The 16,613-nt window shown below is 34.8% G+C and overlaps 1 protein-coding gene across 1 annotated transcript in view; it reads left to right on the top strand.

The window, feature by feature from the left end:
• atp8b1 (ATPase phospholipid transporting 8B1) overlaps positions 1–16,613 on the top strand; it is a 38,694-nt gene that overhangs the window by 20,370 nt on the left and 1,711 nt on the right. Inside the window, exons 5-27 of the mRNA XM_073871536.1 lie at positions 1,452–1,550; positions 1,725–1,786; positions 1,972–2,044; positions 2,216–2,286; positions 2,632–2,714; positions 2,891–3,049; positions 4,343–4,431; positions 4,510–4,700; positions 4,782–4,990; positions 6,743–6,786; positions 6,903–7,064; positions 8,511–8,694; positions 8,776–8,888; positions 8,978–9,142; positions 10,047–10,158; positions 10,643–10,718; positions 10,808–10,931; positions 11,102–11,393; positions 13,228–13,451; positions 13,543–13,626; positions 13,711–13,961; positions 14,055–14,188; positions 14,306–14,436. Of these exons, the coding sequence (XP_073727637.1) occupies positions 1,452–1,550; positions 1,725–1,786; positions 1,972–2,044; positions 2,216–2,286; positions 2,632–2,714; positions 2,891–3,049; positions 4,343–4,431; positions 4,510–4,700; positions 4,782–4,990; positions 6,743–6,786; positions 6,903–7,064; positions 8,511–8,694; positions 8,776–8,888; positions 8,978–9,142; positions 10,047–10,158; positions 10,643–10,718; positions 10,808–10,931; positions 11,102–11,393; positions 13,228–13,451; positions 13,543–13,626; positions 13,711–13,961; positions 14,055–14,188; positions 14,306–14,436 (3,132 nt within the window). The remainder of the gene's footprint in view (positions 1–1,451; positions 1,551–1,724; positions 1,787–1,971; positions 2,045–2,215; positions 2,287–2,631; positions 2,715–2,890; positions 3,050–4,342; positions 4,432–4,509; positions 4,701–4,781; positions 4,991–6,742; positions 6,787–6,902; positions 7,065–8,510; positions 8,695–8,775; positions 8,889–8,977; positions 9,143–10,046; positions 10,159–10,642; positions 10,719–10,807; positions 10,932–11,101; positions 11,394–13,227; positions 13,452–13,542; positions 13,627–13,710; positions 13,962–14,054; positions 14,189–14,305; positions 14,437–16,613) is intronic.

The following is a 16,613-nucleotide window of genomic DNA, read 5'->3' as shown; positions in this document are numbered from 1 at the left end:
ATTTGATTTGATTTCTCATCCAGTGGTTCATTCAATACATATAAGCCAAACATTCTGAATCATGTTAAAGAATTAGTGTTTTAAACTGCAAAGTTTCCATACTTTACTTTCATAGTGTCAGATAAATATATACGGGTGATTCTCACGAAAACTTGGTTTTAAAAATGTCAAGCATGAAAATGTAAAAATTGCTTAAATTTACTTTTTTCCCCACCAGACATTGAAAAACAAAGTCTGGAGTAAATGGGAACATTAATTTAAAAACTTTTACTTATCATTTAACACTTTTTGTAACATAATTTAAAAAATTAGTCCTAAAAAATCTCATTACCTCAACAGTCAGAAATCATTTACACTGAGATATTTTCAATATGACATGACAATCCTGAAAGTACATTATTTGGAGTTTCTGGACTTGCATTTTAAATCAAAGTATTATGCTTCTATTATTTAAATTAACACTTAATAAGCATCTGTTGCGGTAATGATAATCAAAATGACGTGTAAGCATTCTGACAAGACAATATTTCAAATTAACTGTAAAAAAATTATCTTACCTGGTAGCCATCTTGAAGTAACTGGTCCATGTGCTTGGTCACTCAAAATCAAACTTTATTAAAATTCTGTATGTGTGCTTAAACTGTTCTCAAAAAGTGTTGCGGAGGATGAGAACATCAGGCATGGACACATAATTTTCCTAATTTTTCTTCATTATTATTATACATGAATATTCAGTAAATATTTTTTCTGTCGTCTAAAGTAGTCTAGCAAAACATCCATTTATTTTTTTTCTTAATATTTTTGTGTTAATTTGATTAAATTACAACAGAACGCATGTTCAAACAGCCGGACACATTGCGGTAATGAGAATTTCAGCAGAAAATGAGATAAAATTTACAATTATAAATTCTTATGTTGAAATCACACATTGTGCAAGGTAGAACACAGTATTGTGTTAATTCTGATGCTTTTTAATGTTACTATATTACACATTTTAAAGCTAAAATCATTAGTGCCGTGGTGTTTCAATGGTTTCGTGAGAATCACCCATACATTGTTTTGCTTGGATTGATGAAAGAGATACGTCACAGGCTTGCCTGCTCAGAATCGACTCGAGTTCGGTCATTTTTGGATGCGGAGTCGCACACAGTTACAAAAAATGCCTTGCACACTGCCACGCGAAATGGGGTCTTGCGCACTCAATGTGCACGACCGCCCAATCCGCGTTGTGCGGGCGTGGCGAGTATAAACATAGCTTGACAATCTCTATTAATAAAAATAGAAAACTGTTTGCTTTATACACCGAATAACTATACAATGAATGAAACATATACACTATCTCTGTAATATTAGTACTAGCAGACTTTGTCCTGACATGTAAAATAAGAGATAAAACAACATGACTGTGCATTTAGTTTATACTGTAATCTCTTTTTGTTTTTTAACATCAGATCATTCCTCAAATCTCTACTTTACCCTGGTACACCACCCTGGTGCCTTTAGTGTTGGTGTTGGGCATCACTGCCATCAAAGATCTGGCAGATGACCTGGTGAGTGTGTGTGTGTGTGTGTGTGTGGGTGTGTGTGTGTGTGTGTGTGTGTGTGTGTGAGTGTCTGTGTGTGTCTGTGTGTGTTTGTGTTTGTGTATCTGTGTGTAAAAACATTCATTGACTCTCTGCACACATTAATGCTTGTGTTATTTGATATGTCTCTCATATTTAAAGGCGCGACACAGGATGGACAATGAAATTAACAACAGAAAATGTGATGTGCTGCTCAACGGCAGGTGAACCAGAAACTTTAATCTGCTTTCATTATTCACTTTATAAAACATGATACACGTTCTGTCATTGTGATGGGTTGAGTTTCAGTTTATTAAAACGCACATAAAAGAGTCCTTCATTTTACCAGTGTTATTTTCATCACAAAAAATGTTTTTATGAATACTCAAAGATTTATTGTGGTTCTCAGGTTTGTGGAGACAAAGTGGATGAATATACAAGTAGGCGACGTTGTCCGACTAAAGAAAAATGATTTCATTCCTGTAAGTTATTTTAGATGTCGTACAGAGATCAGCCTTGATTTATTTCGATTAGGACACTTTTACATGTGGAAGTTAATTTGTAAACATAATGAAACATTTAATTATCTGATTTCTCTCTTCACTTATGTTAAGGGGACGTTTTTTTACATTTGTGTGCTTGGTTTTAAACAGGCCGACATCTTGACGTTGTCCAGTTCGAACCCAAACAGTCTGTGTTACGTAGAGACGGCAGAACTTGACGGGTGAGAAACATGACCGTTGTCTTGCATGTACACGTATACGTAAACTTACAAGGTTATCGTCAGGTTTTTATCTGTGTTCAGATTTCTAAACCTTTGAATTTATGACTCATATAATCTCTTGTGTATTTTGTATAACAATAGGAATTGTGTAATGGATGTGTTTTTGTCTTCATAGTTTCCTTGTACCGTGAAAGAATCATCTCAAACACGCATGCTTCATTTGTTTCATGTTACAATAGATTGATTTATTTTGTCTTTTGTATTATTATTCAGCGGTGTTTGATGTTACTATATAGGTTTCATATTTATTGATTGTTTAAAGGTTCAATTTTGTTGTTTGTTTAGAGAGACGAATCTGAAGTTTAAGATGGGTCTGAAAGTGACGGACGAACGTCTTCAGGAAGAAAATCAGCTGGCAAACTTTAACGGTAGATGAGATTGACTCGCTGTATAGTAACATCTCAAAAATAAATAAATAACATTTTTGCTGTCGAGTCGTTTTTCGCTTGAAAATATCAAACTAATAACAATTTACATACTATTTTCTGTATTCTTAAGCTAACCTTTATTTGGTTGCATGTTTTTTTAATTGTCTTTTTCTCAGCGATGATCATGTGCGAGGAGCCGAACAATCGTCTGGATAAGTTTGTTGGGACGATGATCTGGGAGTCTCAGAGTTACGCACTCGATCTCGATCACATGCTGCTCAGGGGCTGTAAGATTCGTAACACAGACGTGTGCCATGGATTGGTCATATTCGCAGGTTCGACTCAAACATATATAGCGCTGTAGACTTAGGACACCATGCCAACATTAAATTTGTTGTTTATGCAATGGTATAATGATTGTATATAATAATTTCTCAGTCTCTTTATTAGATTACAACCAAAAAATTTAGAATTTTTTTATTATAAAAAAGAATGAAACAATAATCTAAATTCTGAAGCATTTAATGTGAGGTCCTCTTGCAGAATAGCAAAATATTAATATTTATTGGTAAAAAAATTCGTTTTCTCCAAAAATATTTGCGGTCTTTGTCATATATTCATAGCTGTTTATTGTTTCATTTATTTCCATTAGTTCATTAATTTTTACTAAAGTGAATATTAGATTGAAGGCTCTTCTCTCCCACGGGAATAAGATTTTAAATATCTTTATGACTGCCACTAGGGGGTGAACTCCGACAGTCATTTCCAAATGTCGTGTTCAGTGGAAAGGTATTGACTTTAAATGAAATAAAATCCTAATTTTAATCTAAAGACTTCAGGATTTCAAAAGAGTTCAAGATGTGTTTAGTGCCTGTAAATTAAATTAAATTAAATATTAAACATTAAACATTAAATATTAATATTAAATATTAAATATTAAATATTAAATTAAATTAAATTAAATTAAATTAAATTAAATTAAATTAAATTAAATTAAATTAAATTAAATTAAATATTAAATATTAAAAATTAAAAATTAAAAATTAAAAATTAAATATTAAAAATTAAATATTAAATATTAAAAATTAAAAATTAAATATTAAAAATTAAAAATTAAATATTAAAAATTAAATATTAAAAATTAAATTAAATTAAATTAAATTAAAAATTAAATTAAAAATTAAATTAAATATTAAATTAAATGTAAATATTAAATCCAATATTAAATTAAATTTCACAATTAAATTACAAAGCAAAATTAAAATACAAAATAAAATAAAAATACAAAACAAAATTAAAATAAAAATACAAAATAAAATTTAAAATAAAATAAAATACAAAATAAAATAAACATAAAAATACAAAATAAAATTAAAATATAAAATGCAAAATAAAATTAAAATATAAAATGCAAAATAAAAACTAAATATAAAAAACAATAAATATAATAAAAATAGACATTATTCAAGAAATAGACTCAAGGTAAAAAGTATAACATATGAATACAGTATTGCTAGCTACAGTATTAGTATTAATACTATATATCTGTAAAAAAAATACTTTTGCGCAATACTGTACATGCACACCTTTTGTTTGTTGTTTGTCAAACCAGATGTTTGTTTCTTTAGGAAATGACACTAAAATCATGAGGAACGGAGGAAAGACCAGGTTCAAGCGCACCACGATAGACAAGCTCATGAACTACATGGTCTACACAGTAAGTGAATCTGTTCAATGACATTTGGCATTTCATCTTTGTCCTGGATTTTTCTCACCATATCTGTCTATCTGTTAGATCTTTGTGTTGTTGATATTGATTTGCGCCGGTCTGGCCATCGGACACACGTACTGGTACGAGAGCATCGGGATGAATGCCTGGTATCTTTATGATGGCCTAGATCAAACTTCATCTTACAGAGGCTTCCTCAGTTTCTGGGGTTACATCATCATCCTCAACACCATGGTCCCAATCTCTCTTTACGTTAGGTACTCATTCATCTCCATCATTTACTCAACAGAAATGTTATATCTTCATGGCTCGGTTCTTACGTGTGATGTGCGTTTCAGTGTGGAGGTGATCCGACTTGGTCAGAGTAAATTCATTAACTGGGATCTGCAGATGTACTACGCTGAAAAAGACACGCCGGCCAAAGCCAGAACCACAACCCTGAACGAACAGCTGGGACAGATCGAATACATCTTCTCTGATAAAACCGGAACACTCACTCAGAATATCATGGCCTTTAAGAAGTGCACCATCACTGGACGTTCCTACGGTAAGACGTGCTGAAACAAACACGACTGATGCTTAATTAGTTAGTTAGCTCAACTTACTTACAATTACGAATTTGGGAGACTTTTCTACTCAAAATGACTTGCAGCGCATTTAATCTATACATATTTTATCAGTATGTAGCTTGGTTTCCCAAAATATTCAATACTTTTAAAGAAAAACACCACAGTTTTTCAATATTTTATTATGTTCTTACCTCAACTTGGACGGATTGATACATACCTATCTGTTTTCAATGCATGCACTTCATCTTTGCACAGTGCGTTGTGAATGTGTTAGCATTTAGCTTAGCCCCATTCATTCCTTGGGATCCAAACAGGGATGAATTTAGAAGCCATCAAACACTTCCATGTTTTCACTATTTAAAGTCTGTTACATGAATAGTTACATGAGTACTTAGTTTCCAGCATTTCAACCTCGGCAGCAGTAATATACGGCAAAATAACTAAATTTCCGTTAACCGATGTTATGCGATTTAAACACAATTTTTCCTCTTAAAAGAAGGATTATGTGACTTTTACGCACCCCAGTTTACCTATAAATAAAAAAATCTGTTTTTAATATTTTTTTCCGAATTGGCAAAAAAAGCTTTATAATTTTTTTGGGAGTTTTTATGAAATTCCGTAGTTTCAATTTGCAATTTCAATAACACATGTTAACACAATGTTTAACTGTTAAAGCTACTGTTGGATGTGTTTCTGGTGAAGTATCAGGTTTCTGTATGTGTGCGTTCCCTGTAATGTGACGTGTGTTTGTTGTGTTATTGTGTTGTGTCTGTGTGGTGTGACTGGGAAGAGGTTTGGGTTGCCGTAGTTTGACGACAGGTCAGGTTTCTTGTGTTAAGGTGTAGCCCAACTGACAGACCATTGCACTAACATTGCCATTGTCATGGATTTGAATCCCGGAGAACATATTGTTCACAAATGAATAAAAAACCCATGTTGAATGCACCGTATTCAGTCCGCCGCCATATTGATTCCAAACTGAGGCTGTGAGGGATGAGTGTGCGCTTTAAACATATTGTTTTGTATCAGGATGCTGGTCATTCAGCCATCAAAACTTCCATCAAATTTCCATAGGACAAGAACCTCAGAAATCATGGATTGCTAAAATGAGTAGGGACATATGACCAAATTTTGAGATAAGAGCAGCGCAATTTTTTTTTATTACAAATGCATATGTGTGTTTTTATTTATACATAATTATAATATACAGTACACCCACATATATGATGTAAACAAAAACGTTTATTCTGCAAACGATTAGTCGCAATTAATCGGTTTGCAGCCATATATGCTATATATAGAGTAGGGATACATAACGATTAATCGTGATTAATCTATAGCAGAATCAACTTTTTTTTTTACATCATATATTTGTGTGAACTGTGTATAATAATTATGTATATATAAATATGCACATGCATGTATAGTTTTAAGAACAAATATTTATATATGAAGTATTTATATTTATATATAATACAAATTATACATAAATATACAAATGTGTATACCAATGTAAACATTTCTTAAATATATACATACATGTGTGTGTGTATTTATATATACAAAGTTATTATTCACAGTTCACACACATATATGATGTAAACAAAAACTTTGATTCTGCTATACCGCAGATTAATCGCAATTAATCGTTATGCATCCTTAATATAGAGTGAGACTAGAATATCTATCCTTTCCTCAACAAAAATGTTTTTATGTTTTTTTTTTTATAGGGGAACCCACTAATTCAGAAGGTGTCTCCTTGGAACGTGGAAAGGTACAAATGTGCACCTTATAACAGATTCATTATATAAAGTTTGATCTATAGTTTAACTTACTCACTACCAAGCCTGAAAATGATTTTAATAAAAATGAACTTTTCTTATCCTTCAGCCTGCGGATTTCAGCTGGAATAAATACGCTGACAAGAAGTTCCAGTTTCACGACAGTTTCCTCGTCACCTGTATTCGCTCAAAGAAAGACCCACAGATGTTGGAGTTCTTCAAACTTCTGTCTCTGTGTCACACTGTCATGGTGGAACAGAAAGAAGATGAGATGATTACGAATCTTTTGTGAAAACTCAAATATGATATGCAGTATTGGTTGTATGCTTCATATGGTGAAAATGTTATTCGGTCCTTTAGAGCCGTTCGGTTTGTAATCCTAAAACCTGGACGAGAATTTGAAAAGCTTTCTAAGTGCGTCTGATGTGTTTTCTTGTAAATAAGCGTTTTTATTAGTTATGTTTAGGTTTAATAATTTCACTTTAATAACAATTAAAAGGTTATTAGCCAGTAATTGAAATGGTATTTGGTATTTACCTATCAGTCCCACAGGTGGGACGTTTGGCATTAATAAATTATTGTTTTAAATATGTAGTACCAGCACTAATCTTGACAAATTATACTGTGGTTTTAAATGTATATTATCCTATAAACCGGAAATAATTTTGACAAATTATATATTGTTGGAAAGCTCTAAGAATATAGTTTTCATATTTCAAGGTATTTTGATAATAGAAATTTAGTTGTGACAGTCATTTTGTTAAATGTCACTCCTCCGTAGGAATACATATGAATTATATTATATATTTATAACACTATATTATGAATCTTCAAAAATCTTGACAACCTATATATCACAGGAAATGTATTTCATATTTAAAACCTGTTTAATCCATTAATAACAATACAGTGAGAGTAATTTATTAATTTGTGATTTGTGAGTATGCAGCAAACCGTTGACACCTAGTGGCGTTAGTTGGTTAAACCACTAAGTTAAACCTAATTGTTTGTGATTTTTAATTTTAATTTTGGATCAGAACTAATTGAGACTGATTGCCTTATTTTCATAGCATTTTGGGAGTAGAATTTTTTTATTTTTCTGGGTTTTTAAGAGGGGTGTCAAAAGATTAATCATAATTAATCGCAGACAAAATAAAAGTTTGTTTTTGCATAATATATAAGTGTGTTTATTGTGTGTAATTATTTTGTATATACAAGTACACACATAAAAGTATACATTTAAGAAAAATGATAGGTATGTATATATTTTTTAATCTATTTATAATATAATATAAAATCTATAAAAATCTCAATAAATAAATAAGTGTGTGTGTGTGTATATACATATATAAAAGTTTCGTAAATACATGCATGTGTGTGTTTTTATATAAAAAATAATTACACACAGTGCACACACATATATTATGCAAAAACAAACTTTTATTTTGTATGCGATTAATCGCGATTTAATCTTTTGACAGCCCTAGTTTTTAATATGAAATATATACTTTATTGCATTATCTTTATTTTTGAAAATAAACTTAATTCGCAATTACTTTTTTATTTAATATTTACAACTCCAGACACTGTAAAGTGTCTTCTATGACTAATTTGACTTTTGCTCCAAACTTTTTTAGGCAAAAATCTCCACTTTTAAAAAAGTCTCCAGTTTAGCAACTTGGTATTGATATCTTGATTTTCTCGGTTATCAGATGAGTTGGTCTATCAGGCCGCATCTCCCGATGAGGGCGCTCTGGTCACGGCCGCGCGAAACTTTGGTTTTGTGTTCCTGTCCAGAACCCAGGACACCATCACCATCAGTGAGATGGGTGAGGAAACCAGCTATGAGGTGCTTGCACTGCTCGACTTCAACAGCGACCGCAAACGCATGTCCATCATCCGTAAGTTCCTCCCGTTCTCCTTCATTCTGTTTCTGTCCGTCACTTTCTGTCCGTTTCTCATTGACTCGTCTTTTTGTACAGTGAGGTTTCCAGACGGCAAACTCCGTCTGTACTGTAAGGGCGCTGACACGGTGATCTATCAACGGCTTGCTGAAAATAGTCCGAATAAAGAGACGACACAGGAGGCTTTAGATGTGAGTGCACGTGCTTTCTTAAGCCTGGTGACCATTAAAAATATACAGCTGTGTGAAATATAAAGGATTTGTGATTTATTTTCCTATAGATCTTTGCGAATGAGACTTTGCGGACTCTGTGTCTTTGTTATAAAGACATCAGTGAGTCGGATTATGAAGCCTGGGCACAGAAACATCAGACCGCCAGTGTTTCAATGGGCAATCGTGAAGAAGCTCTGGACGTCGTGTATGAAGAGATCGAAAAGGACCTTATGGTACTGAACGAAAAATTGTTATTGATGAAAAACCTATGAACTTAACTCTTTCCCCGCCGAGAGAAAATGCTTCCCTGCCAATGACGAGTTTTTCTGGCAATCTGTATTTCCGCTATTATCCACCAGGTGGTGCTTTTACCCAACTTATGAAATCTGGGAGTATTCCCTTAGGGCAAAATGTTCAAACTCTGTGTATGTTTTGATTATCGCTCTGAATCTGATCTCTATCAAAAGTCCTTCACAGAAAAGCAATTATGTCAGCTTTTTGCTCAAAATTTGGTATTTTTGAAGAAACCAACATATATTTTTTAAACTTTAAAAAAAAAATTTAAATAACCTTTCGCCGCCAGCGTTTTTCGTGATTTTCACAAAAGTTCAATGCCTTCCAGACAATGTTCTTCTTTAAATATATAAACATAATGTATACCAAATGAAACACCAAAAAAAGCAGACCCTCTGCTTTCAAAAAAAAAGTTTCATCCTACCTTTAGTGGTTCTTTTGTAATCAGCTTTTGAATATGGGTACACATTTTGAGCAAAAAGCAGAGATAATTCCATTTTTGTGACGGACTTTTCATAGAGATCCCATTCAGAGCGATCTTTAAAACAGACACGGACATGCAGCTGCTTGCCATAGGGCAATACTTCCGGGTTTAAAAAGTTGCGGAAGGGCACCACCTGGTGAATAATAGCGGTATTGCGGAAAGCCAGAAATACTCGTCATTGGCAGGAAAGCGTTTTCTCTTGATTGACGAGATATCTCCTCAATGGCAGCGAAAGAGTTAAAAATGCTGATGGGGAAAGAGTTCAAATTGAAAAATGTATATCCTTCAGTCCTTTATTTCTGTATAAAGGCAGTCGTATTTGTTGAAATAATGAGTAAATGTGCCATTTGTGTGTTCAGCTGATCGGAGCGACGGCCATCGAAGACAAACTTCAGGACGGAGTGCCAGAGACCATCGCAAAACTGGCCAAGGCTGATATAAAGATCTGGGTTTTGACTGGAGACAAGAAAGGTGAGCGATAAACAAGATAAGATTTGATTCTTAACTCTTTACCCGCCATTGACGAGTTATCTGGTCCATTAAGAGAAAACATTTCCCTGCAAATGACGGTTTCCTGACAATTTTTTTTCTCGTTTTACTACTGAAGCAAAAACAAATTTTAATTAATTTTAAACTCTGTGTATGTTTTTATCATCATTCTGAATCTGATCTCTAACAAAATTAAATTTTTTAAATGCAATTATTTCAGTTTTTTGCTCAAATTTGGTCTTTTTGAAGAACATTTGAGAGGTTTTAAAAAGATAACAAATCAAGATAGGATGAAACGTGTTTTTTCCCGTATTGTATTTTGTTTGCTTGTTTATTTGTTTGTTCTTTCATTTGATATATTTGTATGTTTATATAAGGCATTTTGTGAAACTATGGTGAAATATAAAAAAATGCTCGCAGGGAATGAGTTAATACTGAATTTCGATTTTGTTTGTGTTGTATTCAGAGACGGCTGAGAACATCGGCTTCTCCTGCCAGCTACTGACGGACGACATGAAGCTTCACTATGGAGAAGATGTGAAGTACGATTCAGGCTCCTAATGATGACATCATCAGTTTCTGTGTATATGCTGTCGTCTGTGTTCTTATATGTATTATCTGTTTTTCTTAGTGATCAACTAAAAGAAAGACAGACCAGAAGACGCAACGACCCGCAAGGAAGGAACAAGAAGATAAAGGAACCGTTTTTCACAGGACCTGACAAGAACGCTCTCATCATCACTGGAGGCTGGCTGGTACGTTTCTCACAAATGAAGATCTCTTGTGACTATCAACTGTAGATATAATAACAGTTTGTGGAGACAAAAGTTATTATATAAAAATCTGTCCAACAGGACTGGTCAGGAGTGGAGTGACTAAAACAAAATGTTTACATCCTTAAAGCAATGTTTTCTGTCCTGTGCAGAATGAAATACTCTATGAGAAGAAGAAGAAACGTCGCCGTCTGCGCCTAAAGAAGCTCGGCAAACGACACACGAATCCCAACAAGCCTTCGGACATCGACCAGCCCATCGACGACTGGGAGAAAGAGAAACGTCAGGAAGATTTCGTGGATATGGCGTGTGAATGTAGCGCGGTGATCTGTTGCAGAGTGACACCCAAACAGAAAGCGAACGTTGTCAGTCTGGTGAAACGCTGCAAGAGGGCTGTGACCTTGTCTATTGGTGATGGAGCTAATGATGTCAACATGATCAAGAGTAAGTCTTATATTAGATTATAATCATTCAAACTAAAGGTTTAGCTAGAGATGTTTTGTCTAGATGAAAAAGTATTAATTCAGGTCATATAGTGTTTGAAAGCAGCTGACTATAAGTGTGTGTATGAGACCTGGCAGGACCTCTAAACTCCATCTTACAGACTATAAATAATAAGTTATTTTGATATTATTTTTAATCATTATTATTATTATTTTTTTAAATCATACTGCAGATTTGACAAGATAACTAACTTACTATTACTTAATCCATACAGTATAAGTGAATATTGCTTCAAGTTTAAGTAAATTTTTGAAGGCTACTTGCCACTGTTTCAGTTTATTTGAATATTTATATAAACATTAAAGTTGTTCAGTTGCGTATTAAGTTTTGCTGTCATATCTAATACATCGTATTACTAGTACGTCTTTAACAGGGGATCCGGGGACCTCATTCGGGTCTGTGGTGGTATTACTGGGGGTCTTTTAAATATTGTTTGAATGCAAAATATATTATTTTTTAAATGCAAAAATGCATTAATAGGCTAATAATAAACAATTATAAAAAAATAACAATGAGATAAACATTATTATAATTATTTTTATTATAATAATATTATTATTTTATTATTATATATATAATTAAAAACACTGTAAAAAATTATTTCTTAGTTCAACTTCATGAAGTTATCTGGTTGCCTTAAAATTTTGAGTTCATTTTACTTATTAGTTAACGCAACAAAGTAGGGCTGCAAAATGATTAATCGCGACTAAAAGCAGAATAAAAGTTTTTGTTTACATCATATATGTGTGTGTGTACAGTGTATAATAATTATGAATGCACGCATATCTATTTATATATTAAATATGTATTTATAAATTATATATAAATATAAAAATATATATACACATGTAAAGATTTCTTAAATGTATACTTGCATCTTTGTGTATTTATATACACACAATTATTATACACATATTACATCATATGTGTGCATACTAAGATGTAAACAAAAACTTTTATTCTGCAAACAATTTGTCGCGATTAATCGTTTTGCAGCCCTACAAAAAAGTGTCCCTCTTTGTGTTAACTAATATTTTTAACTATGTTAAACCAACCATCTATTCAATAAAATTAAAATGTTATGTAGAATGCTTAGTGGTTCGCATGGGAATTGCAGGGGTTTGTGAGTTGATAACACTTTTTTTATTAATTACTTATTACTTACTTAAAATTAAATCATAAGATGCAAATACATGATTTTAAATCTAAAAAAAAATCTAAATAAAACACTTATCAAATGACCAGATAAAGGTAATAATAACTATGGAAAAAAACTACTAATAAAAACTTTCAAATTTAAGCAATTAAATAAAAGTTTAATATGTAAATGTGCTTTTAAATTATTGAAATAATTTAGGCCAATTTGGGTAATATAATTTTTTGATTATATTACTTTAAAAGTTTTTAATCAAGTTCATCCAGACGTAGTTAAACATCTTTTGTAGTTTTACTTTGTATAATTAGACTTTATTCTCGCCATGTATATAGCTTTAGAAGCTGGCATGGCGTTGAAAAGAAAAGGAAAGAACGAAAGAAAATATTTACTTAAAATCGCAGGGGGTAGTTCAAGTAAATAATGTAGGGGTCAAGGGGGTTCGGCCAACAAAATGTTTGAAACCCCCTGCATTAGGGGTCCTTGGCCTAAAAAGGTTGAAGACCTCTGGTGAAACATGCATTACGAAATGTTGGTATCGTTTCGACCCCAGCTTTATCTTGATTTTGCATGCATGTGTTGAACCATCTGAGTAACTTTCTATCCCATGATCCTTTGCAGCTGCAGACATTGGTGTGGGAATAAGCGGTCAGGAGGGGATGCAGGCTGTGATGTCCAGCGATTACGCTTTCGCTCAGTTTCGTTATCTGGAGCGTCTTCTGCTGGTTCACGGACGCTGGTCCTACATCCGCATGTGCAAGTTCCTCGGCTACTTCTTCTACAAAAACTTCGCCTTCACCCTGGTGCACTTCTGGTTCTCTTTCTTCAATGGATTTTCCTCACAGGTAAATTCAACTCTTTTGAACCTCATTTTGTTTTCTTCATGTTCATTTTATTATTTTCAGTGTGAAAATGTTGTCGTTTTTTGTTGTGTAGACGGCGTATGAAGACTGGTTCATCACCCTGTATAACGTTTGCTACAGCAGTCTGCCCGTTCTCCTTGTCGGCCTTCTGGATCAGGTATCGATACGTGAACGTTTCTGGAAAAGTTTAATACTATCGGATGTTTTTGATCCTAAACTATTCTCTTTTTTCTTTGCGTAGGATGTGAATGATAAACTGAGTTTACGCTTCCCGAAGCTTTACCTTCCGGGCCAGCTAGGGGTGATGTTCAACTACAAGACTTTCTTCGTCAGTTTGTTTCACGGCATCTTCACATCCCTCATCATCTTCTTCATCCCGTACGGTGCGTTCCTGCAGACTATGGGACAGGATGGTGAGGCGCCGTCAGACTATCAATCGTTAGCTGTGGTCGCAGCTTCATCCCTCATCATCACCGTCAACCTTCAGATCTCGTAACAAACCATTTTATTTGTGTGGTTGATTTCAAGTACTGAGATTTAAAGACTTCTTATGTGAAAAAAACTTTTTTTTAAATTTCAGATCTCTTTGAATACCTCCTACTGGACCTTTGTGAACTTTTTCGCTGTTCTCGGCAGTATAGCAATATACTTCGGGATCATGTTTGACATCCACAGTGCAGGAATTCACGTCATTTTCCCATCAACATTCACTTTTACAGGTGAGTGTCTCTAGTTTTATCATTGTTACTAGGGCTGTTGTGCTCTATATAAGACCAATCAATTTTTTCCCACGTTCATGCCAATTCATGTGTAATCTTTTTGTTATGATATGTCAGGTGCCGCATCTAACGCTCTCAGACAGCCGTATCTGTGGCTTACCATCATTCTGACCGTGGGAATCTGTCTCCTTCCTGTCGTCTGCATCCAGTTCCTCTATCAAACCATTTGGCCATCTGTTGGAGACAGGGTAAGAGCAGATCACCCCTAAATAAAATGAATGACTATCCTAAAGTCAAAGTAAAATTTAAAGGGGACATATCATGAAAATCTGATTTTTCCATGTTTAAGTGCTATAAGTGGGTCCCCAGTGCTTTTATCAACCTAGAAAATGTGAAAAGGATCAACCCAGTAGCTTAGTAACCATTCTCTGCAAGCATGTGAAAAAATAGCTAATTGAAATTTGGCTCCCCTTGTGATGTCAGAAGGGTATAATACTGCCCCTTAATCTGCACTATCCAACCATTATCCATCCAAATTTTTTTATTGCGGTTAACAATTATGCTGGATTCACATTAAACGCAAATAGAGCGTCAAATTCGCGTCTAGTAACATTTTGAATGCATTTGCGTGTCTAGAGCGAAATAGACGCACGTAAAAAGCAAGTGTTTGAAATATCAGTCGTTCATCCATGTTGAATGAGTGACTGCGGGCAGGCCTGCCGCCACAGCTGTAAGCAGGCTCCTGATTGGTTAACGCAGTGCAAATTGACGGCATAGTTCAAATGTTTCAACTCGGGCATAAGACACCAATTTGCGTCCTTCGCGCGTCAATTTGCGTCATTTGCGCAAACTAGATGCCTCATTCGCGTCGCTAGACCTCCAGACGCACATAAACGCGTCTTTACATTGACTTAACATTAAAATAATTTGCACCAGGTGCTCTATTTGCATTTGGTGTGAACGCAGCATTAAACCAGTAATCGTTACTGTGGGTTCACACCAGACGCGTTTGAGCCGTCAAATTCACGTCTACCGCGTGTAGTTGGACGCTTTAATATTTTGAGTGTACTCGCTTCATTCGAGAAAGCCGCATGTGAAATTCTAGTCATCGAGACAATCACATGGCAATTCGCGCATCATTTGCGCAAACTAGATGCCTCATTCGTGTCGTTTGACCTCCAGATGCACGTAAACGCGTCTTTACATTGACAAAACAATACAATCATTTGCACAAGCCACTCTATTTGCGTTTGGTGCGATTGGTTAACGCAGTGCAAATTGACGGCATAGTTCAAATGTTTCAACTCGGGCATAAGACACCAATTTGCGTCATTCGCGCGTCAATTTGCGTCATTTGCGCAAAGTAAATGCCTCATTTGCGTCGCTAGACCTCCAGACACACGTAAACGCGTCTTTACATTGACTTAACATTAAAATAATTCGCACCAGGTGCTCTATTTGCATTTGGTGTGAACGCAGCATTAAACCAGTAATCGTTACTGTGGGTTCACACCAGATGCGTTTGAGCCGTCAATTTTGGGTCTACCGTTGGACGCTTTAATATTTTGAGTTTACTCGCTTCATTCGAGAAAGCCGCATGTGAAATTCTAGTCATCGAGACAATCACACGGCAATTCACGTCATTCACGCATCATTCGCGCAAACTAGATGCCTCATTCGCGTCGTTTGACCTCCAGAAGCACGTAAACTAGGGGTGTCAACAATAATCGCATGCACGATTCAGCAAAGTGCCATTATCGATTATGTTACTGTTTATTTTCTGGCCTCGAGTGGACAATAAAGTTGTAAAGTTTCAATTACTTCCGGGGGCATAACAACAACAATCAAGATGGCTGAGGCGGAGAGAGATGACCGTGATAGACGGGTAAATAAAAACGCACCCGTTTTTGCTATATAATAAAAAAGCTTCCGTTTTTGTTGAAAATAGTTGTACTTGACTGATTAAAAATTTGCCTTGTGTGTACAGTAGAATTCTGATGCATCGCAATGCATCGTAGAATCGAATTGAATTGAATCGTTACCTGGTGAATCGTAATTGAATCGAATTGTGAGGGCAGTGCCACTGCACACCCCTAACGTAAACGCGTCTTTACATTGACATAACAATAAAATCATTTGCACCAGGTGCTCTATTTGCGTTTGGTGTGAACGCAGCATTAAACCAGTAATCGTTACTGTGGGTTCACACCAGACGCGATTGAGGCGTCAAATTCACATCTACCACGTGTAGTTGGCCGCTTCTGCGACTCCGCTCGCTTCCTGTAATCACGTCACTACTAGAGCAAGCTCCTGATTGGTTAACGCGGCGCGTTTTTCCGCCAAAGTTCAATTGCAAACTAGACACGCGAATGAGTCTACCACGCCGCGCTAAACAACTAATTCGCGCCGCGAAACCTCAAGACCT

The sequence above is a fragment of the Misgurnus anguillicaudatus genome, chromosome 9, assembly GCF_027580225.2.
Source record: "Misgurnus anguillicaudatus chromosome 9, ASM2758022v2, whole genome shotgun sequence".
NCBI classification, from domain to species: domain Eukaryota; kingdom Metazoa; phylum Chordata; class Actinopteri; order Cypriniformes; family Cobitidae; genus Misgurnus; species Misgurnus anguillicaudatus.
The sequence above is the reverse complement of the archived record's forward strand: the minus strand, read 5'-3'. Positions and strand labels throughout refer to the sequence as shown.